This window comes from Ovis aries, chromosome 1 (assembly GCF_016772045.2).
Source record: "Ovis aries strain OAR_USU_Benz2616 breed Rambouillet chromosome 1, ARS-UI_Ramb_v3.0, whole genome shotgun sequence".
In the NCBI taxonomy this organism is placed as follows: Eukaryota; Metazoa; Chordata; class Mammalia; order Artiodactyla; family Bovidae; genus Ovis; species Ovis aries.
Window position 1 is genome coordinate 5,171,906 of NC_056054.1, and position 19,801 is coordinate 5,191,706.

General features: G+C 50.2%; 1 protein-coding gene across 10 annotated transcripts in view; it reads right to left on the bottom strand.

The window, feature by feature from the left end:
• AGAP1 (ArfGAP with GTPase domain, ankyrin repeat and PH domain 1) overlaps window positions 1–19,801 on the bottom strand; it is a 576,306-nt gene that overhangs the window by 115,494 nt on the left and 441,011 nt on the right. For 7 of the 10 annotated variants that reach the window (XM_027967353.3, XM_027967343.3, XM_027967337.3 and 4 more), the window contains one exon: window positions 13,076–13,237. The exons of the other annotated variants lie outside the window; for them this stretch is intronic. In XM_027967353.3, coding sequence (XP_027823154.1) covers window positions 13,076–13,237 — 162 coding nt within the window. The remainder of the gene's footprint in view (window positions 1–13,075; window positions 13,238–19,801) is intronic. 10 annotated transcript variants of the gene reach the window in all.

The window sequence follows — 19,801 nt, forward strand, 5'->3', positions numbered from 1 at the left end:
CAATGGACATTCTACACGCCAAGAATCTGAATTTGGAGGAAGCAAAAAATCTTGATTTATGACAGGTTTTTCTCAAATGCATTAACATGTGCTTAACCAGTAGTTTCATAATAGGCAGCATCAAGCAATCATTCTGGCAGGAAAAAAATCCCATCCTTTCAAATCTCACTAGGCTTGGAGACTGATTGGAGGAGGAAATGGCAACCCACTCTAGTATCCTTGCCCGGAGAATCCCATGGACAGAGGAGCCTGGTCCGCTACAGTCTGCCAGTCCACGGAGTCATGAAGATTCAGACACAAATAAGCGACTGATGCTTGGAGACCGATAACAGGAGGTACACAGCTGGAGAGAGGGCGAGGGGACAGGGGACAGCCCTCTGGGCACAGGCAACAGAGGTCACCACACCCAGGCACGTGGACGCACTCCTCACAATGACTAAAGGCAGGCCAGTGGATGGCAGGAAGAACTCATCACTTCTTTTCCTACAGATGAAAATATCTGTAGCTAATTAAAGCTTTTTGCCGAGACGGAAACTAACCAACAAGAGCTCTATCTCTCCAAGCTTGAGACGGCACCTGGATTCAGGTCCCGTCCCTGTGGTCCTCCCCACGCTACATGCGTGCTTGGCGGCCAGTGCCGTAAAACACCTTCAGCATTCTCCCACACGCTCTCATTAAACAGAAATTAGACGGAGGCAAAGGGAAGCCTGAAAAATCGACTAGGAGTTCGGATGCTCTCAACGGCTAATGTGTCCGTTTTTCACCTGAAGCCCTCTCCAAATGCAGTTTTGCTATTAGGCAAAACTCAAAGAAAGGTAATCAATTCCGACGAAAAAAGCGCTTATCCTGGGAGGACGGCGTGTGCGGTGCTTCAAACCCCCTGGCTGCCTGCCAGAACCCAGACAACAGCCATCAGTGTCTCTGACTAGGTGAGGAGCACAGGGGCCATGCCTAATTGACTAGAAGATGGGCTAGCACGGTGGCCAATCAGCGGGTGATCAGAAACGCGTGGAATATTCAGCACCACTTGATTACACGGAGGCTTGTCCTTTCGCTCTCCTCACGAAATCTCTTCAAGGTCCAGAGTACTGTAATAAGATCATTACTGTCAAGCGGTACGGATCGCAGGCAATGAGTCTTCGGGTAGGAACTCATACTTCACACGCTCTCCCTGTCTGTCTCTCTCTCTCTCTCTTTTTTTTTTTTGGATTTTACTGCATGGAGAGGCGGCAAGGCGACGAGGCGGCAGATAATGATCACATCACCGCACGGCAACTAGAAAGGCACTTTTAAGAAGAAGCAGGGAGACATCAGCTGAAGAGAAACTAAAACATTTTCCCTCCTGCCTTTTTTCCCCCCTCCTTTAAAAAAAAATTAAATAGAATTAAACTGTGTGCGGCAGTCGCTTTCATGAACTGGGAAATAATGTCATTGAATTTAACCATTTGAGAGATGCTCTTCAGCAGCAAAGCCCATTACCCCACAGACAAATGGCCAATTTTCTCCATGTCCCGAGTACAAAAGGAGGCTTGTTAGGTTGTGTGTGCATCTCAGGGGCGACGACTGAAGTTTTTCGCTGTACCTTCTTCTTTCATTGGCGGTTAACATCCTGGGCTTAATACCTGCGGCCCCATTATGTGTCTGAGATGAGAAAGGGGTGGAGTTGAAAGGCAGGGGCGCATTAGCAAAGATTCCTAAATAAACACACCGAATTCATCTCAAGCCACACCCACTTGAGGGCGAGTGCCTGGAGATCAGACCCGCCAGCAAGATGAGACGGACATCTGATCAGACTTAGATCAGCCCAAGGCAGGGTTCCAATGAATGACGGGGAGCAAGATCAAACGCTCACCTCCTCCCTCTGACTGTCCTTAAACACACTCACTCCCCAACTCCAAAAGCCCACAAAGGACATCGTCCTCATAATGAACTTAAAAGCTGGGCTGACTGCCTCTGAGTGAAACATCCTTAAGTCCAAAAAAAGTTACGTCATGTCCCTGGACGTTCTCTAATCCCGCGTGTTCTAATTGTCTGCAAAGCATCTGAGGCAGTGATCCTCAGCCTTCCTGGAACGTACACCCCCTGCCACAGACACGCGCAGCAAGAGCCACGTCTCTGTGAAGAAGCCGTGTCACAACGGGGTCCTGAGAAAAGAGGCTAAGCTCAAAACTAGTAAAGGAATTGCTGCTGCCAGGTCCTTTAAGGGCCGTGGTGGGGGTGGTGGGCACCCAGCGGCAATGGGGAGAAGCCTCTCCAGGAGCCTCAGGGCTGCGCCACGCCCGCAGAAGACTCCTCGTCAAGCCCAAGCCGCTGAGGGCCTGGCCAGGTGAACAGCACAGGTGCAAGGCAGGTCGTGCAGACTTCCGAGTCCCAGAGGCCGGAGGCGGACCCCCAGTTCACACTTGCCTGCCCGCCTCCAGCAAATCACTTCACGTCACCCAACTGTAGTCCTCACGGGAAAACAGTAGATAACGCCACCTCCCCATCTGACGCTATGGGTTGTACGAAGGATGCAATGAGGTAACACCTGTTTAAGAGCAGTCCCTGAACCGTGGCTTCCTCCCTGGGGGCTTAAAGACCTATTCCAACAAGGGACCCAAGACCCTGGGGAGGGAGCGGGCAGTGAACACAACAGGGGGTGATTTGCAGAGGGTCCGGACCCATGAATCCCACAGATAGGAAGGCAAGGCCACAGCTTTTATGAACTGAATGTCTGTGTCCAAAGTTCGTCTGCTGTTTGTCACCCCCAGCGTGATGACGTCTGAAGATGATGGGGGGGCCCAAAAAATACGCTTAGTGCCTTTCCAAGGAGGGGAGAGAGAGTGCTTCCTGTGCATCAAGGAAAGGCCATGGTGAGAAAGCTCACCCTGTAGGCCAGAACCCAGCGGGCCTGCACCTGGATCTGCAGCCTCCAGAATGGAAAGGAGTAACTTTCTGCTGTTTAAGCCACCTGGTCTGCGGTTCTGTTATGGCGGCTAAACCAGACTGAGACCCAAAGTGGATGGAGTTTTTATTTGATATTTCCCATTTGCCGAGTTGCTGTTACAAAGACTGCATTTTGCATTTCGTCTCCATCCTTTTTGTTGGTTTGTTTTATATCTCCAGGAAGACGAATGAAGTCGCCTCTACACATGAGATAAAACACAGCCTCGTTGCATTATTGCTAGGGCCGGGGGCACAGATGCAGCGAACTCAGCTAGTACAAACCTCCCGGGTGCCTTTATCTCCTGAAGTTGCCCGGGCGCTTGTGTCTAATGTAGAGCATCTGTGGGTCTCGGGGCTGCATGAGGCAGAGACTCAAGAGATGCAGACACGCCATCATGTCTATCTTCTGAGCATGACAGCTTCCGTTTGCATCCCTGCACCCTTTGTGATAAAATACATGCAGCGAGGCAAAAGGAGAAAAAGGACACAAGCCATCCAAATGGCGAAGAACACACCGGGTGGCCAGCGCTCGGCCTGCCCTTCCTGGACGTTGGTCTGAGCAGATCACAGCACACCCCTGATTTCATGGCTAATGAAATGCCCTCCAAAGACTCTGGCAGCTCTACCATTTTTTGGAGAACATCAAGAAGATGAGAAATTATCTGAGAATCCCCTAAAAGTCAGTTTGACTTGGGCGGGGGGGGGGGGGTCTCTCCACCCAGGTAGAATTCCAATTCAGGGCTCCTGAAGGACAATGCCCATCCTGGGTTCTGCTGATGGACACTGGAGGCTGTGAGAGGCTTGTGCAGAAAAGCACTCCAAGTGTTAGGGTCAGTAAAAGGAGGGCTCTGCAGCAGATCTGTACACGGGGAAAGCAAGCTTGAGAAGAGTCTGTGCTTTTCCAAGGCAAGTCTACCCGTCCGTACGGCAGGAAGTTGAGTGTGGCCTACTGCACCAGGGGTGTCTGTGGCTGGAGCTCCAAGCCACCTTGTGTGTGTGCTCAGCTGCTTCAGTCGTGTCTGACCCTTTGTGACCCCACAGAAACTATATAGCCCCACCAGGCTCCTCTCTCCGTGGGATTCTCCAGGCAAGACTACCAGAGTGGGTCGCCATGCCCTCCTGCAGGGGATCTTCCTGACCCAGGGATCGAACCCACGTCTCTCACGTCTCCTGCACTGGCAGGCGGGTTCTTTACCACTAGCACCCCCTGGGACGCCCTCAAGCCATCTTATACCAAGATTTCTCATGTGTTCACTTTTTGTAATTTCCTCCCTTTTTTTTGAACAGCAGATATTTCACGCTGCTGCCTCCGGGACCCAAGGTGCTAGGTTGGGGTCCCTTGGGCTTCCTGCACAGGCGGCTCCAGTGGCCACAGTCTGTTTAGAGACCCGCTTTTTCCACTGGACAGTGGGCATTCTGAAGGCAGGGGCCACCTCAGTCACTCTTCCATCCAGTCCTAGGCATAGCTCTTGGCCTGCACTAGGTGATTAATGCACTTTCATGGAACTCAATCTAACGCTTTCGTTTGCGTGTACTTAAAAAAAAAAAAAAAAAGACCAAAAAATCCTTCTCTTGTTGTCGGCTCATCATGATGGGAATCGTCTGATCTGGCTTCTCCCGCTGTGATCAACTCATCTTTGTTTATTTCCGACCCGCAGCCTTCCACAAAGGATCTGTGAGCACTGTCAGCTTCTGTGTGTTTGTGCTGGAAGGACTGAACCCTGCAGGATGGCTTTTGAGTCAACTGCGCCCCATCTAGGATGTCAATGTCTAGAGTAAGCCCACATCTACTCAATTTCAGCAAGTTCATTCTTGTGGAAGCTGGAGTTGCCACCCGAGAACTCTCTCAGGAAAAATGATCTGGTGTGTGGGGAGTAGGCAAGTCCATCAGGATATCCAGTGTTTCCTACCATGTCCGCCTCAGGGGCAAAGAGCCCCAGGCAACCTGGCCGCCTCATCAAAGGTCCCGTGTTGTGGGGAAATCATCTAGGAAGATGTTATAGTTCACGGCATTTCACATTCGCTCTAATTAACTACTCAGTTCAACGATTCAGAGGCACTAACCAACTAGTGTATTAACAAGGAGGTTCCATGGAGGACTCTTTACTGCTAGAAGGAAATACAGTTGATCATGGAATTGTGATGGAGTTGATGGTGGAGACCTCTGACTGTCTTTCCTTTCACGGAAGGCAGCCGCCAAGATTATAACAAGGTGTAGACACACTGCCTCAGTGTTTACACAGTGGGAGATCCAAGAGTGACCCACGATGGCAACACCTGACAGCTTTCACAGTCTTCTCTGATTTTCACCACTGCTGAGTCACCTCAGTCGTGTCCGACTCTGTGCGACCCCATAGACGGCAGCCCACCAGGCTCCCCCGTCCCTGGGATTCTCCGGGCAGAAACACTGGAGTGGGCTGCCGTTTCCTTCTCCAATGCATGAAAGTGAAAAGTGAAAGTGAAGTCGCTCAGTTGTGTCTGACTCTTCGCGACCCCATGGACTGCAGCCTACCAGGCTCCACCGTCTATGGGATTTTCCAGGCAAGAGAACTGGAGTGGGGTGCCATCGCCTGCTCCGAATTTCCTCAGGAACCACTTCCAAATAACACAAAATCCCATAAGAAAGGCCCCATAGAGGCAGGTTCCTGGTCATCGTTATGTTTCCTGGCAGTCACGTGTGTTCCATTGCATGTAACATGGAGCAACCAGCGTGTTAACTGTGCCCACAGAGGAAAGGTGAGAGCGTCACGGTGAAAAGATGCTTAAATAACAAAAGAAACAAACTGCCCGACACTCAGCACCACCCAATGGGCACAGGCGAACCTGAGCCCCCATGCAGCTGCAGCTGCTGCTTTTCTGTAAAAATGAGTATGTAGGGAAAAAAAGTTGCACGATGCTCCTGCAGAATTCTTCATTTCTTCTCCATGTGTCTTCCAATATATCAACTAATTAAAAAAAACTTTCTTCCTAAGATGAAAAGACACTGATCAATTACAGCAACATCTGTTTTCTTGGGGGCAGGAAGAAAAGGGGACGACAGAGGATGAGACAGTTGGATGGCATTACCGACTTGATGGACATGAGTTTGAGTAAACTCCGGGAGTTGTTGATGGACAAGAAGGCCTGGCGTGCTGCAGTCCATGGGGTCACAAAGAGTTGGACATGACTGAGTGACTGAACTTAACTGACTAAAGTGAAAATGAAACTGTTCTGTGACTAATTCAATCACTACCGCTGGGGTTTTAGGCTGCTGTAAATAATGACATTTAATCAAAGAGTGATGCCTTTTGTGGCATTTTATTAACTAAGATAACCACTGTGTATTAAGTCTGCAGAATCTAACATGAAGTTCTATATGTTAGCTCTCCCTGACTTTTACAACTCATTGCTGGTTTATCTTTCTTCTGGACCATCCATGCCCTTCTTACATATCCTGCCTGAAATCATAGGTATAGTCCCTGGGGCATATCTTTTTAAAATATATATATTTACTTATTTTCTTTTGTTGTGATGCACATCGAGCACACGAGCTCAGTGGCTGCAGTGAGTGGGCTTAGTACCTCCTCGGCATGTGGGACTCTGGTTCCCGGTTTCCTGACCAGGGATTGAACCAGCATCCCCTGCACTGGAAGGTGGACTCTCAACCACTGGGCCACAAGGGAAGTCCCTTTGGTGTGTGTCTTATTCCCATATTAAGGCACTGAGTGCCTTGGGGTGAGAGAGGAACTGATTTTTATTTGTCGTTTCCCACTGAGCCAAGCACACAGAGCTTCCTCTGTGCTTGTTGTACGATATTTGATGAGATAATGAAATGATCCACAACTTCAGGTTGTCCTTGGAAAGAACAGAGGAACACTAAGTCTCATCTGACCTCTGCAAACTGGAGTTAATGAAATTTGTAACCATGCTGGAGGCCTCACTTGAGATGGCTTAGTGGGTATAGCTGCGATGGGCAACTCATTGTGATGTTTCCCCTACCAAGTAATATTTCAGTATTCATCCACGATCAACCATGCAATGGGTCTAAAAAGACCCAGAATGAACAACCAAGGGATGGAGATGAGAAGGATAAAATAAATTCCCTTCTGAGACCTTTAGAACAAAGCACCAAGAACCCAAGGGGACAAAAAAAATAAATAAATAAAATAAAAAAATCAAGCAAAAAGAAAACAATAACAAAATGCCAAGAAACAAACAAAAACCCCAACAACAACAAGATTTCCGAGTCCTCTCTTGTATAGTAAGGTTGGGTAAATCCAGACTGGTCCTGCATTTTTAAAGAAACATCTTTGCTCTACCACCTCTGAATTTGATGATCCATATGAAAGTCAGGGTCTTTACATGGAATCTGAGAAATATCAAGGAAGCCACTCTGCCTGCCCCACTCCTAGATTTAAAAGCCGCTCCACACACCTCAAAGACTTGCTTTTTGCCTGGTGGAAAGAGCTTGAGGCAGAGAATCAAGAGACAGTTCTGTCACCTACCAGCAACCTGACCCTGGACAAGAAAGCCACTTAACCTCTCTCTACTTCTGCCTTTTCACTGGGGAAACAGGGAAATTAACACCCGATGCAAACTTGCATGAATGTTACCAAACGAACAAGCACTACCCGATTTGGGACTGAGGAACCGGGGCTGCAGAGACGACTGGCACAGTTTCAGCCATGACAACCTCTCTCCTGGACCCCGGATGAGAAGAACACCCAGAACGGACGGCAGTTCCAAGGCAACGGCAAAAGATGGCAAGTCACTAATGATCTGCAAAATCCCCACTGCCCACGGGATTTCCAGGCACACGCCCTTCAACTTGACTCTGGCCACGAGCCCAGGGCCCCTGGGGCTCGCATCCTTCCAAAACCTAGGTTCTGCTATGGGGGCCCAACCAGTGCTAGACTTGCCATAGGGGGACCTGGAACCTTGCCACTCAGGGCAGCCCCAGCTCTGACAAAGTTTTCCTTTTAATATCTTAACCAAAATCCGCTTCTGCGAAGGTCCCACCCACTAGTCCCAGTGAACTCCATCAGGGCCACCCAGGATGCGCTGAGACTCTTTCCGTGGTTTGAACACAGGACGCCCTCATGCCCCTCGTGCTGGCTCACCACCCTCTTTCCCTATATCTGAGTTTACGTTTCTTTTTTTAAAAAAAACTTTTAATTTTATATCGGGGTACAGCCAATTCACAGTGTTGTGATAGTTTCAGATGGACAGCAGAGCAGCTCAGCCATACATCATATATACACAGGTATCCATTCTCCCCAAGCTCCTCTCCCATCCAGGATGCCACACAGCATGAAGCAGCTAGGTCCCCAGTAGCTATCCGTCTTAAATGAAGCAGTGTGTACAAGTCCATCCCAAACTCCCTAACTATGAATTCACTTTGGTTGGTCTGTAATCACTGTAGAGTTTAGCCCCCAGATCCGAACCTACCCATTTTGTTAAATATAACTAATAATTCCGAGCAAGTCAAATTCAATTTAAAATCGAGACTATCACTGATATTTCAATCCCGTTGTTCCCGATGGTCTATGAAATAAGAATACAAGTACTATTCATGATGTAGAAGATTTTTTTTTTTTTTTAAAGCTAAATGCCGCCTTCACATTTTCCATGGGAAGCCTGCAGGCTGCTGGTTTTTGAGAAGCTTACCCTCAAAGTCATACTCAGCAGTGAAGTGCCCCATTGCTGACATTCTTCACGAATGGTCTAGTTTTCCCAGGTAAAGGCATCACAAAGGTGTTTTTATCATTACAGATGGGGCCACGGAACTGGAAAACGCTCACGTATTTTTAGAGAGTGTGTGTATGGAAAGAACAGACCCTCACCTGCAGGAGCCTCCAGGTAGGCAGTGGGGGGCCTGATGCCCGGTGATGCAGAGGGCGTGCAGGACACGCACCAGGTCCTCCCAAGGTCAGTACCATGGCGGTCAGCCCTCGCCCGCCCAAAGACACAGCTCAGCTCTCAGTGCTGGGGACACCTAGACACATACCCGCCTTTCCAGGGCACTTCTGCCTTAGACGACATGCAATGCCACCCACACTAGCTCATACCTCACAGTTCTTCCACACTCAGCCCCCTCCCAACCCCAGAAAGGGCTGGATTACTCTATGATATTGACTCTCCCTATGGGCTTCCCAGGTGGTGCAGTGGAAAAGGATCCACCTTCAGAGGGCAGAGATGCAAGTTCAATCCCTGGGTCAGTCAGGAGGAGGGCATGACCCACTCCAGTACCCTTGACAGGAGAATTCCACGGAGCCTGGCAGGTTGCAGTCTGGGGGGTCACAGAGTTGGACACCCCTGAGCAACTGAGCACGTATGAGGGCTGGGTTATATGTGAACCCAGTGACCACGCTGGAACTCAAAATATTCAGGAAGGAACTCTCTGGTCACAGTTGCTACTCCCATAATTTACGAGATTCAATCCATTCATTTTAAATTGTAAATACAGGAAGATGACCACCATTCTAGTTAATTTAGGTTACACCGTTTTCAACTATTCTGTGTAGACCTGTTCTTCTGCAGGAAAGAACCTCTGTAATCGAGTCTGATGAGGGCCAGGGCAGCGAGAAGTCAGGGGAGAAGATCGTTATGGCACCAAGGGCCCCCACGTGGACAGAGAGTTTCTGGAATTTCAGGCAACGTAAATATTTGATGAAGGCACACTTTTAGTCTTTACTTTCTGAACAAAGACACCACAAAGGTAAGAAATGCCCAGCGACAGAAACTTGGTGCTCAGTTGAGAGCCTAGGCAGAGAGTGGGGCTCCCTCATGGGCTTGGCGGGGGACGGTTCAGATGCGCACACGTGGCGCTCCGACCCCTCCCTCGGCAGGGCTCAGGCCAGGCCCTTGAGGGTCACAGGGGACAGAGACTTCCGGTCCACTGCACTGATGTTAGATCAGGGGCCAGATGTGCCCAGGGCGTGTAAGAGGCACTAGGAGAGGCACGAGCACGCACGGCTTCTGCTAGCTCGTCCCCGCCGGCCCTCCCCCGCCCTTGGAGGCAGGCCTGGGTGGCAGCCTGCCTGGGTAGCTCGACGTCTTTGGTGTCTCATCAGGTTTGGTCAGGGAGGTGGCGGCAGGGGACCAGAGGCAACAGGGACAGGGAGGCCAGGGGCTTCTCCGGGGCCCCTCACCCTCTGGGTCACCAGGTGGCAAGTGTCCTTCTGCTGAAGGACACATCCCTGGATGGAGGTCTTCCCCAGATGCCTCCCTCTGGGTCTTATAACCAGCTCCTTCTTTCCCTGTTACCCACTGGGGGCCCACACCACCCCTATAGCTCTTCCCATACCCTGCCCCACACGTCTACAGACAGTCCCTGTGGAAAATTCCCATCAATGACCCAGCTGAGGGTGCCATGTTTTCCCTGGAACCCGGAGTGAAACAGCTGACTCAGTGGAATTGAAAGTTTCTTATTCTCTATAGAGATTTGAGCCTGGTCATCTGATCTAATGGGGCGTCTCAAAAACTACACGATTCATCCACTCTATGGACATCATGTAGAGAACTTTTTACTATCTGCAGTTGCAACTGTTCAGCATGAGGTCAAGCCAAAGAGAATGTACTGGCAATAACAAGTCACAACGCTTGCAGGAAAGAGAAATATAAATACTTTTAGTGATTAAAATTAAACAATCCTCTAAAAATATACAACTAGCTTTCATTTTAAGAAGGCTTAGCTTTTATGGTTCCCACAATACACTTTGATTAATAGTTATTAAGAAAATTTAAAAAATTGTGCATCATTGTGAATCTAAAATTATTTCAACTGAATGATGCATTCTGACTTCAAAGATGTTAAAATGTGGAAAAAAAAAAAAAGAATAATATGCCTTGGATATAGCCTGTCTCCCCAAAATGACTCATTTATAGTTGGGAAGGTAACTTTTCCTAGGGAAAAAATGATCCGCTTTCTTTTGACAGAGAACTTGTGTTATTTTCTAGTGGAAAGATGTCACAGATATGGCATCATAGGGATGGTCCTCTTAACTACAAAGCGAGGCACGGTGTCCTTTCTAGTCATTAGCACTGAACTTCTGAACACACATCAACCGACGCCCATCAAACATGCCTGAGATGCTGTTGTGATTTCTAATTTGGGTGCTTCTGAACCTGTCTTTCTGTTGGTGTCACCACCTCGGCAGGAAGGCTCTTAATGAAAGGGTCTGTGGTTGGCTGGGGGCTGAGGATCTGACTCAGCCTCATCACAGGCTATTGCTCAGAGCCCATGGCACCGCCCCAGTAACGCAGGAAGTGGAAGATGGAAGCATTTCAGGCATCCGACAAGCCCACTATCACTTCTCGAACTTTCTGCGAACCCACTGGATGACGAAGATGCTGATTTGAACCGGCAGCCCAATTAAACGCGCAACCACTACTAATTTACTTTCAGGCTCTATCTTTTTCACACAGTGTTCACTATGCCAGGAGGTGGGTGGAATGATTAGCAGGGATGAAATGTGTGTAATGAAGTGATAGGTGGACTTGATAATCAGCTTCTACCAAGTGGTACCTTTTAAAAAAAGTCATTAGTTGGAAACCCACGTGACAAACACAGTAAGATGTTTATCTGTGAAATGGGCCTGAGACCTTCCCCTGAGGCAAATCTTACTCTTCCCCTGGGCCCGTGGGGCACCTGCCCCCCACTTGGCCGGTGGCCACGCATCTTCGTGACTTTACCCCAGTCCTCTTGTAGCCGGTGGGGTGTGTGGCCACCCATTTGTGGCTGGGGGCTTTCTGCTGAAGTTTTTGGAAGGCACTGCATCAATGCTCAGCATCTGTGGGCGATTTATCTTCCAGTGGGAAGGCCAGCGGTCTCTGAGTGGGTGCTTTGATCCATAATCATTATTTTTCACCACTGCTGATATAACAGAATCATCCTCATTTATCATAACAGGAGAAAATCAGTTTTTACGGGCTAAACTTGTTAGCAGGAAGCTATGGGAGGCAAAATGGTAAGACAGGCACTGAAAAAGGGCTTCTAGACTCTTTCCTGGCACCGTGAGAGCCCCAGCAAGCTCCCTGACACTCTGAACCTCGGTCTCCTCATTATAAATGAAAATGCCATGAACTCACAGAATTACGGTAAATGACATAGCACTTGTACTGTAAACTCTGCTCCTGCCTTGCTAACAAATGCATCATGGGCTTATCTCATTTAAGCTTATCTTCAGATATTAGGAAGGAACAGGCACTTTCTTTCACACTCAGACTTGCAGTTTGAACAGTCAAAAGAGTATTTCCAAAAAAGTGCAGCAGAGATGGAGAAAGAAAAGGATGTAAGTTACAAAGGTTGTTTCCGGCACACATGGAATCCTTGTTGAAACCAGATTCATCTACTCTCACTGGTCTCACCAATCATTATTCATGTTACACAACAATGTTCTCACATTTGAACTTTCCTTGGAAGGATCTCTTTAACTTGCTTATTACAGTGTATTAATCTCACCTCCCACCATGCCCGTGTGCCTGTGTGTGCATGTCCACCTCCACTCGCACACCAAGGAATTAAGAAAACGTAACTCCATCAGAAGGAGCCACTTCTGAAAGATCACGTGGGCCCAGCCCTGAGCAAAAAACCTGACTTCAACAAATCAGAGGAGAATCAAGACAAGACGGTGCCCACGGAAAGACTAATGCAGCTCACGAAACAACAAGAGTGATGGGCATTAATAGAGGAGGCGGTTATCATCAGAAGAAGCTGAAAGCCAGGATCGGAGTGGCTGTCTTAACTCGAGTTGAGTCTAGCTGGGATCAGGGGAGACTCCTACATCGGAGGCTGGTCTTTTTTGGAGGAAGACAACGGGGCACAGCTTGGCTGGAGCAGACACACAAACCCAGCTTGTCGAGGTCGGGCAAGACCAAACCACCTGCCCGGGTGAATGGGGGACTGGGCCACCAGTGTCACCATGGACCCAGCGGCAGCCGTCAGGAGGTAAGAGCTGATGTGGTTGGGCAGTCTGGAGGATTGTGGGCAGAGAGAGGGCCCCTAGCACCGCCTTGTAAACAGAAAGCACACGCAGTGACCTGCATCCCCGAGTGTTTGAGGTTCAGAGGATAAACAATGCGACAAATGGGAGGAGTGAGAATTACTTTTCAGGAGCGTGACCTCTGCCCCCGACAGTCTTCGGAAGTTGGGGTGGGGTGGGGGCCTTACCGTCAGCGGTGCCGGAGAGGCCGTCGGCCTTGAAGTTGCTCGTGCTCTTCTTCCTCCGATGCCTCTTTCTGTTGGCGTGAGGGGAGGGGGGCGGGTCGAGCTTGGGGCTGGCGGTGCTGGAAATGCTGGGGCTCGAGCACAGGGGGTCACCCAGCCCCGTGTCTGCCGCCGGACCGGAAAAGGAAAAGAGCGCAGAGGTCAGCACGGAGAAACCAGACTCTGCCAAGGACCACAGCAACGTTCTTCCAGTTACCAAGCCCTGGAAACAGTCTCCGAACCAGGGGCTCAGAGGTCAGGGCGCCCCGTGCCTGAACACGCCACCTGCCATTCCAAACCAGGAGCCCCTTTCGGCATCTTCTTTTTGCTCAGGAGAATTGAAAGTCCTCCTTTTTTTTTTTTTTTAAGACCAGTGCTTCTCCAACTTTATTACTTTAAATTTTTTTTTTATTGGAGTAGAGTTGATTTGAAATGTTGCTTTAGTTCCAGGTGTACAGGAAAGTGCGCCAGTGACGCGTATCCGTATGCCCACTCTTTTTTAAGATTCTTTTCCCATATAGGTCATTACAGTCTGTTGAGTAGAGTTTCCTGTGCGACACAGTGGGTTCTTAGTTACTATTTTATATACAGTCATGTGTATATGTCAGCCCCAACCCGTTCTCCTTCCCCCCCCGGTTGCCATAAGTTTGTTTTCTACATCTGAGATTCCATTTCTATCTTGTAGATAAGTTTGGTTGAACCGCCCCTCTTTTTTTTAAAGATTCCACACATTCGTCTTTATCTGATTTATAAAGTTCTCTATTTTGCATGTTTGGAGTTCTGGAAAAGGAAAGCGGGGGGGGAGGTTACTTGTTCATTTTTCTCTTCTCACAAATAATTTGATCTATTAGGAATGAAAGACATGCTCAGGAATACATAGCAGAGTGTCATCGTAAATGGGGTTGAGCCATCTGTGCGCTCACACACAAGATACAGGTATGTCTGATTCTCTGTCTCCTTCCCTCAAGACTTTGTAGGACCAAACGCCAGTTGATTACTTGTGAGCTGCTGCATGCCACCTCCCTGTCTCACCAATGTCCAGCAACAGTGCTTAGAAGTCCACGGTAGACCCGGCAATTTTAGACTCACTGAACCTACTTAACAAAATGGTAAAACCAGTGTACTGGAAGTGAAACTCTCAACTAACGATGACTAACTTTACTTTATCAGAGAGAAGAACACAACTCCCTTAAAAGACCTGAAATGAACATGCAATTCAGCAGAATAAACAAGTTCACTGAGAAAAGGGATGAAGGAACACCATCCAGATACCTCCAAGCTCCTAAGAATTCATCATTTCATGACACAGCATCTTTGTTAACTCAAAAGACAGAACCTTCTGTGCAATGAATGAATAAATATTTATTCATCCAACGAATGTTCTTTTGAGCACTTACTGTTCTTTTGAGTCACTTTTCTAGATGTCTGGGATGCACTGCTGAGAATAACAAAGGTCCCGGTCTGAGTGGCATTGGGACAGCCACGGGGTCACAGCCTAGACGTCGTCACAAGGTGGTGAAAGGGGAAAGGAGCCCATGGTAAGCGGACATTATAGAGGTGGTGAGGGGGTGGGGGGTACAGAGAGGGTCTTGATGAGAAGGCAACCCGTGGGCCAATGATTAAAGATGGTGAACACATGAGAATTCACAGGCATACCTCAGGGAGGAGGAAATCACCAGAACCTGGCCCTAAGACCAGGTGTGTGTGCTGGTGGTGTCCCAGAACCACAGAGGGGAGAGCGGCCAGGGCCGGTGAGGACGGGAGACTCAGACAGGGTGTCAGCAGAGAGGAAGGGGCTCAGACACTGCCTACGACACGGCGTTTACTCTGGGGAGCTGCTGCAGGGTTTTGAACAGAAGGATGACCTGATTTTGAATACAAAGATACTTGAGGGTCTCCCTGGTGCCTCAGTAGTAAAGAAGCCTCCTGCCAAGGCAGGAGAGACGGGCTCTATTCCTGATCTGGGGAGACCCCACTTGCCGCGGGACAACGAAGCCCGTGGGCCGAACCGATGAGCCTGTGCTTCAGAGCCCGGGGCCACAGCTGCTGAAGCCCGTGGGCCGTAACCGATGAGCCTGTGCTCCAGAGCCCGGGGCCACAGCTGCTGAAGCCCGTGGGCCGAGCGCTTGTGCTTCACAACAACAGAAGCCACTGCAGTGAGGAGCCCATGCCTGGCGACCAGAGCCGAGTCCCCGCTCGCCACAACTAGAGAAAAGCCTCTGCAGCAACGAAGACCCAGCACAGCCAAAAATAAATAAGCAACATTTTTATAAAGAGATACTGGAAATCTGAATTTAAAATACTTTTATTTTCTGAACCCCTGGAACATTTTAGCATGTATTACGAAATATTAAAAAAAAAAAAAAAAGCTCAGTATCTTTTAAGCTCTACAGCCAGCTCCAGGAATGCCCTAGGGAGCAACTTCCTGACGTCCTAAGACCAGCAGCACCTTTCCCATCCCTGCACGGTCAGGAGAGTCAACCTTCTTCCCATCCCCTGCGGAGCCAAGGCCGCTGGGGGCCTGTCCTGGGAGGGGTGTAAGAGTCAACCCACAGCTCCTTCCTGCAGGAGAACCTGCCTCCAGGAGACTGGAACTCTAGGTTGACTCTCTATCCACATGGTCATTTCTTCATTTTCTCTCCAACTTGCTGCCTGCTCTCCACCAAAGGCACACTCACCCTGGGTCTGGCTCCTGCCCTACAGACCCTGCTCCCCTCCAGGTGCAGGGAGTATGGCTAACTGCAGGAGGGCTCCTCTCTCGCTAGCTTTTCACATTTTCAGTGGTCCCAGTCTTCTACATACAAATCTTTTAAAAACAGCACTTCTAATACACATACGTTTTGAAAATACTAGATCCCACTGTAAATAAAACACCCCACTGTACGTAAGACTGTACATAGACATCAAAGGGAAAAAAAAGGTTAGTCTAGTTAATGTTGTTGTTTAGTCGCTGAGTGGTGTCCGACTCTTTGCGACCCCATGGCCTGAAGCCCACCAGGCTCCTGTGTCCGTGGGATTTCCCAGGCAAGAACACTGGAGTGGGTTGCCATTTCCTCCTCCAGGGGCTCTTCCTGACCCAGGGATTGAGGCCTCATCTCTTGAATTGGCAGGTGGATTCTTTACCACTGAGCCACCTGGGAAGCCCCCAGTCTAGTTAATACTTGCGCACAATTTCAGACAGTTTTGAAGCTGCCTGATACTGCTGAGGCGTCCAGGGACCCCAGGGTCACTAGCTGATCCTAAAGCAATCCTTTTACATGTTAGTCAGTGCTCAAGCCTTACGATGAATGTATTTGTCATTTCAAATATTTTCTGCCCAGGTTTCAAAACTCTTCATGCTCTGACCGTATCCTCTCGGACTCTGAAGTGTTAAGAACCCACTGTGTGCCAGGCTGGGTGACAAGCCATGGGGAGACTGGTCCCAGTGAGCATCCCTGCCCTCTAGTCATGGAGGCGGATGGGGGGGTGCAGGCTAAGACCGCTGCCCTCTGCTGCAGCAGGACAGGTGTTTTATTACTTCCCTCTGTCCCTTGGCACCAAGTTCAAAAGCATCAATTCTTTGGCACTCAACCTTCTTTATGGTCCAACATCCATACATGTCTGGACTAGAGAGTGAAAACCCCTGTCCCCATGGAGTGACTTCTAATGACTGAGAGGATGCCTGTCTGGCCTCTTGCTTGATACCTCCAGGAAAGACTATATCTCCTGGGAAATAGGAGTTTGAAGAGGGGGAATCAGATCTATGGCAGAAACACCAAGATTCCCTGGAGAAGGAAATGGCAACCCACTCCAGTACTCTTGCCTAGAAAATTCCATGGATGGAAGAGCCTGGTGGGCTACAGTCCCTAGGGTCGCAAAGAGTCGGACACGACTGAGCGTCTTCACTCACTTTGAATCCTATGTAAACAGAAGTGCCACCTACACGCAGATAGAAGTAAGGTGGGGAGCCGTCCACACGTCCACAGTCACCGAGGTAAGGGGGCTCCGTGGCCTCCCTTGAGGAACACGAACGTGGCTCCAGGAGGAGCCACCAGGACCCAGAGCGTGAGTGACAGAGACAAAGGAACCACGGAGCCAGGGAAGGGGCCAGGAGCGGGTTTGGCGTGGGGACGGTGAAGGGCAGAACGGAAAAACACGGGTCCTGATCTGGGCCCCGCAGGAAGGGAGGGAGGCGGGAGGTGAGCTTTCAGAATAACTCAGGGCTGTCAGCTAGCAATAGAAACAATGATCACAATGATGAAACCAGAAAGCAGGACCAGCTGTTTGTGAGCCCCAGCAATCCCGTCTCAGACAAGGAGGGGCAAGAATAAAGGAAGTGATGTGTACTCGTTGCTCGGAAACCGAGAAGCATTTCCCATCTACCGTCTGGCTTGCTGCTCACAGGACCCAGGCCCAGCCACGAGCGCCATTGCCAAAGTCTAGAGACTGCAGGCAACCCTGGAGCCTCGTCTCTTCTCCCTGCCCGGTCAGGCCCAAGCCCTGCACATGTGATCCCAAGTCTCTCTCTGGAGGAAGGACAGATAACCATGATGTGGCCAGGCGTCCACAGCGGGTGGGCTAAGCGGGAGTCGGGCACAGAAGTCCCTGGGAAAACCAGGTGCTCCAGGCTGGGGTCTGTGGGGGCAGGCACAGCTCCATGGTGGACAGCTGGGCAAAGCCAGGCAGCTCCCCAGGAATGAAGGGTCCTGCCAGGAACTGCGTGTCAGGGGCAGGCAGGCTGACTGCAGCAGCAGGAGCACCCACTATGTGAGGGGCCGGCGTCTGTGGCCCCGAGGATGGGGTTGGGGTGGCGAGCTGTGACAGAGGCCAAGCAGGGGCAGGCCGGGTCATGGTCAGGGAGGCCTGGAGCAGAGAGGGTCCCCGGCAGCCCTGACCATTCTCCAGGCTGGGTGCCACGTCAAGGATGCTCTGGTTTCTAGTGACCTGGGTTCCATGTCTGGGTGCTGGTATCTGAATGCCCGGCTCCTAGATCCTGAGAACTCCCTTTCAAGAGGAGGTGTTTAAACAGTCCCCTGGTTTAAAATACGACCCATCAAAACACACTGGGCTTCTCTGCTGCGCTTTTCCATCTCCGATGACTCCTCTTGTCTGACAAAGTATCCCTCCACCTGAAAAGCCTCTGACGGCCCAGCCCCAGACCCTGAAAATGCACCCGCAGAACACAGTCCGCTCCTCCTGAGAACAAATAACGCATCTTGTTTAGTGTCAATTAGTGGACACCGGACAGATGGCCCTGTCGATGCCCTTAACTGCGAGAGGGGGCGAGGCAGAGGGCAGAAGAGGGGAGATGGGGAGAGAAGAAAGACACAGCAAATTAGAAAGGGGAGCGCCTCATTATGCCCCCTCTCACCCGGCTTTGATGGAGGGACCCGGAGTTCCCGAGACACGGCGCTGAGCCGGGATGGGCCGGTCCTCTGCCATCCCGTGCACTCAATGCTGGCCATTAGTTCTTCCCAATCGGGCATCAATGTTCAACCCACACCCCAAAAAATACATAATATGAGCAATAATGATAACAATCTGCAGGCTCTCGAGCTTCGGTACGTGAAGTATGAGTCAAAGAAGCAGCTTCACTTTTCACTCGGAGAGCTGACAAGCATGACTAGAGGGGGAATAAAATAACATTCCGTCCGCATAAATATCAAGCAGCCTGCTTGAGACTGATGGGCCAGGAATGTATTCTTAGCCATCATTCCGGCAGACAGGCCCAAGGACACTCATAACTTATTTTACAATCATTTAGTTTCAGCTCAAGTGGAAAACGTGACAACTTATCTCTGCTGACAAGATGCCATATCGAACCTTACAATTAACTCTCCTCCGATTATCTGCCCAGCCGATCATTAGCTGGGCCATTTTCGATGAACTGTTGCGGGGAGCGTGCCTCGGTGATGGCCGTCGGTGCCAGGTGTGAGGATGGGTTTTTGACATCCCCGGCTGCTATTCAAATAGACCGGGCTCCGTGCCCCCGACTCCCAAGGCCCTGCTTCTCCCAAGGGGGTCTCCCAGTGTGTGTGCTGGGCGGGGGGAGTCCTTCTGCACCGTGCTGAGTGGGAGCTGAGCATCCCCATGACTGTTAGCACTGCAACAAAACCGGTATTACTACGGCCTGTGCTCCTCCAGTGGGCGTGTGCTCCTCACCGCCCAGAGTCTACTTCAGGGAGCCAGGGGCTCTGGAGGGACGCCTCCCACCACTCCTCCTTACTGGGTTTGACCTGCAGAGGGGACACCAAGAATTCCCTGCAGGACTCCCCCGCCCCGCCCCATGCACGCTGTCTGGGGGCCGCTGCTGATGGTTCTGAGGGCAGGCTGACTGTTAGTCTTCTACGTGTTGAAGAAAGAGGGCTTCCTCGGTGGCTTAGCGATAAAGACTCCATCTGCCAATACAGGAGACACGGGTTCCATCCCTAGATAGGGGAAGATCCCCCAGAGAAGGAAATGGCTACCCGCTATGGTATTTATTCTTGCCTGGAAAGATCCAGCAGATGGAGCACCCTGGCGGGCTACAGGCCACAGGGTTGCGAAGAGTCGGACATGACCGAGTGATGGAACACCGGGGAATGCTTTAAAAGGCATGCTCACAAGCCTGGAGGGCGTAAAGAATCTGCGGTGGCTCTGCCGTAAAGAATCTGCCTGCCAGTGCAAGGAGACACAGGTTCAATCCCTGCTCCGGAAAGACTGCACGCGCTG